Source organism: Triticum aestivum, chromosome 2A (genome assembly GCF_018294505.1).
Source record: "Triticum aestivum cultivar Chinese Spring chromosome 2A, IWGSC CS RefSeq v2.1, whole genome shotgun sequence".
In the NCBI taxonomy this organism is placed as follows: domain Eukaryota; kingdom Viridiplantae; phylum Streptophyta; class Magnoliopsida; order Poales; family Poaceae; genus Triticum; species Triticum aestivum.
The window spans coordinates 74,073,586-74,081,294 of NC_057797.1; the positions used below are offsets into that span (position 1 = coordinate 74,073,586).

Here is a 7,709-nt window from a genome sequence, read left to right on the forward strand (position 1 = left end):
ATATATTTGTGTGTGTGTGTGTGTAACTAACTCAAAATGGCCTAAAACTAATGTTTTTTGTTCTACCGCGACAACCCGTTTTTGCTGGCATGACATCTTCTTCCACAGGAATCGAATTCCGTTGCCATGGTAGCATTTTTCTGTCATGGCATCCTATTTTCTCTCTGTTGCAGCCCACGAGCAATCTCCTTGTTATTTCAAAAATAACTTTGATCATTAGTTTCACCACATAACGTAGGTTACATGTCATAAAAGTTATACCATTGAATTAGTGTTGAAATGTACGGTACATTCTTTGTGACAAAATGTTTACATATTGTTGTGATGAAATTTATGATCAAAGTTTAAACATGCAAAACAAGAGCATTAGAGCAACCCTAGCAAAGTTGTCATATCAGACAATCGGCATAATAATCATTGTTATGGCGATTTTGGGCCAAAATAACATTGTAGCAGAGTCGGCATATGCCCCCCGATCGGCATAATTTATAGAGAATGCGTTGTATCCTGCCTGTGAGCCTCCATATTTGGAGGTTGTGAGCATTGGTTTGGAGCACTCGGCATCCGTCAACCGCTCGCGTGGGAAGGAAGTTTCACCCTAGAATGTTCCTCCCATTTTTCACCAGAGCGTGCCCGTTTGCGGGTACATAAACCCCCATCCACCCCCTTCGCTAGCGCCACCACATTCACCGTCTACCCCCATCCCCGTCGTCGGCACACTAACCCCATCGACCCGCTTTGTCGTCTTCCACCCCACGCCCTCTCTTCCCCCATTACCATATCGATTCCATTGCGCCCTCCCCACAGACCTTTCCCCGGCGAGACCAAACGGGGATGCGCTGAGAGATAGTTTCGACAGAGGGCGTGGGACCTCTTAGAGTGCGTCGAGGATGACGCACGTCATAAGGCTGGATCAACTGTCGGTCGCGCCCGCCTCTCCTCCTCCCTTTAGTACTTCGACCATATCAATGGTCGTCTGCCCATAAATGGAGGCCACACTCAGATTGGCCTTAAAAAATGATGGTGTATCCCGCATCCAGGACGCACGGGCATTCGTTGATCGATGGAAGTCATGGGATCCAAAATATTCATTGCATAATTAACATATGAGCATCACGACCGTAAATCCATAGACTGTTATTCAGTTGCATCTATAGCTAATACTCCATCCAAGGCAAAGCACATTTGGCTCTCGGGTGTAGGTGCACCCTGTATGGGAAAATAAAAAAAATAAAAGTCAAAAAGTTACTCCCTCCATTATTATTTACTCCGCATATTGGATTTGACCTAAGTCAAACTTTATAAAGTTTAACCAAGTTTATCGAAAGCAATCTAAACTTCCACAATAACAAATATATATGGTATGAAAATATATTGAATGGTGATTCTAATGGTATTGATTTGGTATTGTGGATGTTAATAATTTTTTGTATAAACTTGATCAAAGTTTAGAAAGTTCAACTTGAGACAAAGATAATATGTGAAGTAAATAAAAACGGAGGGAATATGAAACTTTGGGGAACAAACTTGACCTTCTGTTGTGTTCATATGAAAAGTTTCACCAATGAATGACTTTCATTGTATTTTGGGTGGGAAAAAACAAAATCAACACTGCATAAGTTAGTAGTCACCCTTTTTGTCTTTGAAATTTTGAAATTTTTTTAGGGGAAATTTTTGATTTTTCCTGAAGTTGATGAGATTTTTTTTTCTTTGCGGAGCTTTTTATATGAGAGGTCAAGTTTCTTTCCCAAAAAGTTGCGAATTTTTTGACTTTCCCGAATTAATATTTTTTGACTTTTCTGAATTGGTTGCACGTCTCTCTCTTCCCTCACGCCCTGTAGACTGTGTCTCTGGTAAAAAGTTTTGTCACATGCATGCTCAGTCTGTCTCACCGTCTCACGCGCATTGTCCCTAAAAAGTTTTGTCACATGCATGCTCAGTCTCTCTTGAAAGCTCTCTCACATGTTGCACATGCTCGCATGATGTTTCCTTGCTTACATCAGCCACCATGATGTCATATATCTATCAACCCACATATTTTTGAGATATCTTCACTGGTTTGCTGGGTGTTCATATGGGATGCAAATCCAAGCGCTGTATTTTGAAGGACTTATATCAACCCACATATTCGTTTTCACTTGTTAACTTTTAGTTTAAATCTCAATCATTACACTTAATCAAGGGATTAGATAATTTTACCTATGTCTATCAGGGTGGTGGCTTGTTTTCTCTTATTTCATATTTTGGGCGGATGGAGTAGACAGATCCGTTCCATAATGTAGTATGTATAAAGTTTTTGAAAAGCATACTTTATAAACTTTGACCAAGTTTACAGAGAAAACTATTTATTTATATATATATATATATAATATTAATTATATAAAATACGAATACATCTTATAATCACTCTAATGATATATGTTTGGCATTTTAGATGTAAATATTTTTCTTCATAAACTTGGTCAAAATTTGTGATGTTTGACTTTTTAAAAATACACATGCACTGCATTATGAAACAGAGGAAGTACAGGGAGTACATAATAGGCTGATAATATTAAAATTCACAATGTATAAAGTTAGTACAAAGTTGAGTCACTTATTTTAAGACAAATGGAGTACTATATTTGAATATCAGGTAATTTACACTCGGCATTAGGCTATACAATGAATTTTCCTGTAGTGTACCATTCCCTTATAACGACCCATCTACCAAATATGAGTTTAAGAAGTATCCATAAACTCAGGGTACGGTGGAGTGTAGTACTTCAACGTCGACCCTGAAACCACTCGTATCTTTTTGGATGCAGTTGTTTCAACCCGGCAAGCTATCCAACACCGAAATTCATCAGTACACGTCGCAGTTCGGACCCTAAGGGCTTTGCGGAAGTTCGGACACGAGTCACATAGGACTCCGACACCCCGGCCCATTCAAAACTGAGGCGGATCCCGCGCCTTTGTAGTTGGTTGCACTGTTTTCGCGGCAAAATCCCTCTATCTCTTTTTCCATCCAACCACTCTTCACCTAATTCCCGTTCTTTTTTGCCCACTCTCTTCTTCCCTCCCGCCTCTAACGCATGGACTCGGAGGAGAACCTGTGTAAAAGATGTTGGTGGTGGAGGATCCTAGCATCACGCTCCTCCGGAGATGAGAAATCCGGCGGCCGAGAAGAAGCTCATGCTCAAAGAGAAGAAGGTCATGCTCAAAGAGAAGAAGCCATGCTCGACGAGAAGAAGGTGGAGATTGCAGCCACTTCGGAGGACGCGAAGATGCTACCTTGAAGATGGGAATTTAGATAAGGACACAAGGATGATCGTGTAAGCCATCCATTTCAAGATGCTACAGCGGCAGAAGGATGAGTTGGAGAGGGCGGATGCGACAGAGAAGGACGTGGCATCGTCCGAGAAGGCGGCAGCGATAGATTGAGCATGGAGGCTCGAATTGCCAGTACAGCATGGCAGAAAATTTATTTTTTGTTGCATAAACTACCGGACTAGTATTTTTTCTATGATCGGGCATGTAAAAAACTAAACATATTTGCCTCTTTTTATTGTGCTTGGGCGATGATGTGATCTTTTCAGGCGGATTTGAATTTCAAATTTATTTTGCTAGCGGGCAGTATGCAGATAGTTTTAAATGACTGGCTTCCGCATCCGTGTCGACGGCTGATCTCCTGATCCACAGCATGCTCGGTTTGTGGGCAACGTTGGAGATACACTGCAACATACAGACCACACCAAAGCCCAGTGTCAGATCCAGAGCTTCAATAATGGAGCTCACGAGCTGGCCATGGCAATCCCTGCTCCTGTTCAGCACCCTCTCTCTCGTCTTCATGCTGCATAGCCGTCGAAAAGGCAAGGAGCTCCCTCCAGGGCCGCCGGCCCTGCTGTTCCTGGTCAAGTTCTTGGCGCTCCGGCGGTCCATCTTTGACCTTCCTCAGCTCATACGCGAGCTGCACGCGCGCCATGGCCCAGTAATCTCCGTGCGCGTATTCCGCCCGCTCGTCTTCATCTCCGACTGCCACCTCGCTCACCGTGTCCTCGTCCAGAGCGGCGCGACCTTCGCCCACCGCCCGGACATCTTCGAGCCGGGACTTCTGTTCACCTCCGGCGCCCGCAACATCAATGCAGCGCCGTACGGTCCCTACTGGCGCCTCGTCCGCCGCAACCTCGCCACCGTGATGTTGCACCCGGCCCGTGTCAGCCTCTTCGCGCCGGCGAGGCGGCGGACGCGCGACGGGCTCGTCGGCGACCTCCTCGCAGTCGCAGGCTCGCGGCCCGTCACGGTGAGGCCATTGCTCCGTCGAGCCATGTTCGAGCTTATCGCGTACATGAGCTTCGGCGCCAGGCTTGGCCCGGAGGTGCTGGACGAGATACAGGAGCTGCAGCTGTGGATTGTGCGTAGCATTCTCAGCTACCCCATCTTCTACCTCTGCCCATCCCTCACCAAGAGGCTCTTCCGCAAGCGGTGGGCTGTGCACCTGGCCGTGCGCCGGAGGCTGTGCGAGATCTTTGTCCCGCTGATCCACGCCAGGCGGGCGCGGGACGAGGAGACGCCGGCGCCTTGCTACGCCGACTCCCTCCTCGCGCTGCGAGTGGCCGAGGAGGGCGACCGCCCGCTGACGGACGACGAGGTGGTCAGCCTGTGCTCCGAGTTCTTGAGCGCCGGGAATGACGGCACGGCGACCGTGCTGGAGTGGATCATGGCGGAGCTTGTAAACCACCCCGAAATGCAGGCCAGGGTCTACGAGGAGGTCAGGAGCAAGCCGGAGCTAAGCGAGGGCGACCTGCAGGCACTGCCGTATCTGAACGCCGTGGTGCTGGAGGCGCTGCGGCTGCATCCGCCGGTGCACTTCCTCATCCCGCACGGCGTGCAGAGCGACGGCGCGGAGATCGGCGGCTACAGGGTGCCCAGGGGCGCGGAGGTGGGGCGCGACGAGACGGTGTGGACGGCGGCGCGGGAGTTCCGCCCGGAGCGGTTCTTGGACGGCGGCGAGGGGTGCGACGTGGACATCACCGGGAGGAAGGAGATCAAGATGATGCCGTTCGGCGCCGGCCGCAGGATTTGCCCCGGGTACACGCTCGGCATGCTTCACGTGGCGTACTTGGTGGCGGGCCTCGTGAGGGAGCTGGAGTGGCTGCCGCCGGCGGACGGGGAGCAGGTGGACATGGCCGAGGTACTGGAGTTCATCACGGTCATGAAGCAGCCCCTCCGTGCCCGCACCATCCCAAGGTGTTGAAGACTAGTCCGCTGCCCTATCTGCTGCACTACATTTACATTTACAATCAGCAGCGTCACTTGACGAGCTTACTGGAGAAAATGGAAGATCTAATGTAATTTTTATTATGTAAGATATTTTGTATTTCCGATGAATTTTTATAATAGATTTAATTCTCTTCGTAAAACAAAATGTACGTTCTATGTACGTACTACAATCAGCAGTAGCTTGAAATCTTTGCAGAGCATGTAGGCTGGTTGACCAGGTCTCTCAAAAATGGATTCTACGTACATGATGTTTGGTGTTACAAAAGCAAGCAGGGATATTTCTTCTTGGAAAGACACGCGAGTCTTTTCGAGGAAAGACATATTGAAGTAGAATTAAAAGAAGCACAACCCATAAATTAACATGTCACAAATATAGTTTGTAACTTTTAAAAAAATGCGAACATTGAAATTGCCTTAGCTGCATTACAAATCTAATATACTAAAATTTAACATTTCATTTGTATGCACTTCTACAACAATTGAACTTTGCAACTCTATGAATTTTAAGATGGTCCCTTTTAGAGGATCTCCAACAGCTTCCGAAAAACCTTCCCATGTGAGTGTTTATTAGAGCTCTTCCAAAAATGTATTGGGTTTCATATGTGTAACAAATTCCAATACAACTTCTTCTATACTTAGCTTTATTGAATTGATGCTCCAGCCAACTCATCCTAGTACAGTTCACTGGACTGCAGTTAAAAGAATCTTGAGGTATCTAAAGTTTACAATGGGACTTGGAATTAAAATTATCAAGTCGCCATCTATGCTAGTAAGTGCATATTCCGATGTAGACTGGGCAGGGTGTGTTGATGATAGAAGGTCTACAGGTGGATCTGTTGTGTTCTTGGGATCGAATCTTGTGTCATGGAATGCAAGGAAACAGGCTACAGTTTCAAGATCCAGTACGGAAGCAGAGTATAAGGCTCTTCCTAATGCTACAACTAAGATCATGTGGATTCAGACTTTGCTTTATGAACTGGGAATAAAAACTCCACAAGTCGTAAGGTTATGGTGTGATAATATTGGTGCAACCTATCATTCAGCAAATCATGTATTCCATGCACGTACAAAGCATATAGAAGTTGACTTTCATTTTGTCAGGGAAAGAGTAGCTCGAAAGCTACTAGACATCAGATTCATTCCTACAGGGGATCAGCTAGCGGATGGATTTACTAAACCTCTCACAATGAGATGACTGGATGAATTCAAATACAATCTGAACCTAGACAAAGCTCCTTAAGTTTAGTTTGAGGGAGGATATTAGACGGATAGGTAGCTTGGGTTTAAACATGTAATCTCTTTCTATCTCTTTCTCTGTTCTCCCTCTTGTATCGGTCTCCTTGAACCAGGACACATCCTAGCGATCGTTCGTAACTTGTACGCCACGGCCAGCTATCGCCTCAATCAATATAACCCCGTGGTCTGCTACGGCAGGTAGATACGCTTCCATATTTTACAGGCCTGACATATATGCCCCCACTGGCCAGTCTCTAATCCCTCTCACTTTCTCTCTTACATGATAGAAGGCACTGATGGCGGCGATGAGGCAGGCTGACGGCGTTAAGGTGGAGACAGGCAATGACGAGGTGATGAGTGTCGGTCCGTGGTGAGGTGAGGCATGCATGGGTGGGAAACGACGATGATGCAGCCGCCGTCACGACGGGTACGCCGAGGCTGCCTGCGACATGGCATGGACGGCAGCGAGGCGGGACGTCCACTGATGATGGCTGGCACGCGCAAAGGCGTGAAGGTTTAGGCGGTTGCCTCCCGCCGTCAATTGGATTATAGAGGAAGATGGGTTTTTTGTGATCATCAATTTTTTGGGGGTAAATAGAAATTAATACAATAACCCCTTATAGGATTTATATATTAGCGGCGTGCCAGTAAATTCTCATAAAAGGTGTGCTAACTTACATATCACGGGTCTGGTAACTTGGGTACCTTCGGGCATGATAACTTTTAAACCAAAAAACGTCGTCGGGAGATACCAACACGACATCTAGTTTCGAAGATCTCGTCCTGGCAGATTTGATGATGAAATTGAATTTTGAATCGGACCGATGGTTTAAGCTACACAACATTTTTGGATTTTCGAAATGAGGATAATATAGGATGACGTTAGTTTTTTTTACTCTAGTGCATGCATGCATGTGCACATGGGAGAAGGTTGGGAACTTTTTTTTATTGTCTGCTAGATTCTGTTTGAATAACATGGTAACTTACGTGTCATAAACATAAGGAAAACGTTTACTACCGGCGCACCGGCCGAAGCTTTCGGCCGGTCGCGTCCAGGCGCGCGAAGCTACAACGACTGAAGTTGGGGATAGGCGGATCCACCACGTTATCTTTTTCCCCACCTTCCATCTCCCGCATCCTTCTCCTTTCCTTTTACCTGGTCTTTTTTCTCTCCCCTCATCCTAGCTTCCATGGAAGTCCTGCTCGGCGAT

General features: G+C 46.4%; 1 protein-coding gene across 1 annotated transcript; it reads left to right on the top strand.

Annotated features, from left to right (window-relative positions):
- The first annotated feature begins 3,753 nt into the window (after positions 1-3,753).
- On the top strand, positions 3,754-5,317 carry LOC123184786 (cytochrome P450 89A2-like). Its single transcript, XM_044596846.1, has one exon. The coding sequence runs from the start codon at positions 3,767-3,769 to the stop codon at positions 5,234-5,236; it is 1,470 nt and encodes a 489-aa protein (XP_044452781.1). The 5' UTR covers positions 3,754-3,766; the 3' UTR covers positions 5,237-5,317.
- The last annotated feature ends 2,392 nt before the right edge of the window (positions 5,318-7,709 follow it).

Bases quoted from the DNA above. Each gene is read 5' to 3' on its own strand.
- LOC123184786 (XM_044596846.1), top strand. From the start codon at position 3,767: ATGGAGCTCACGAGCTGGCCATGGCAATCCCTGCTCCTGTTCAGCACC.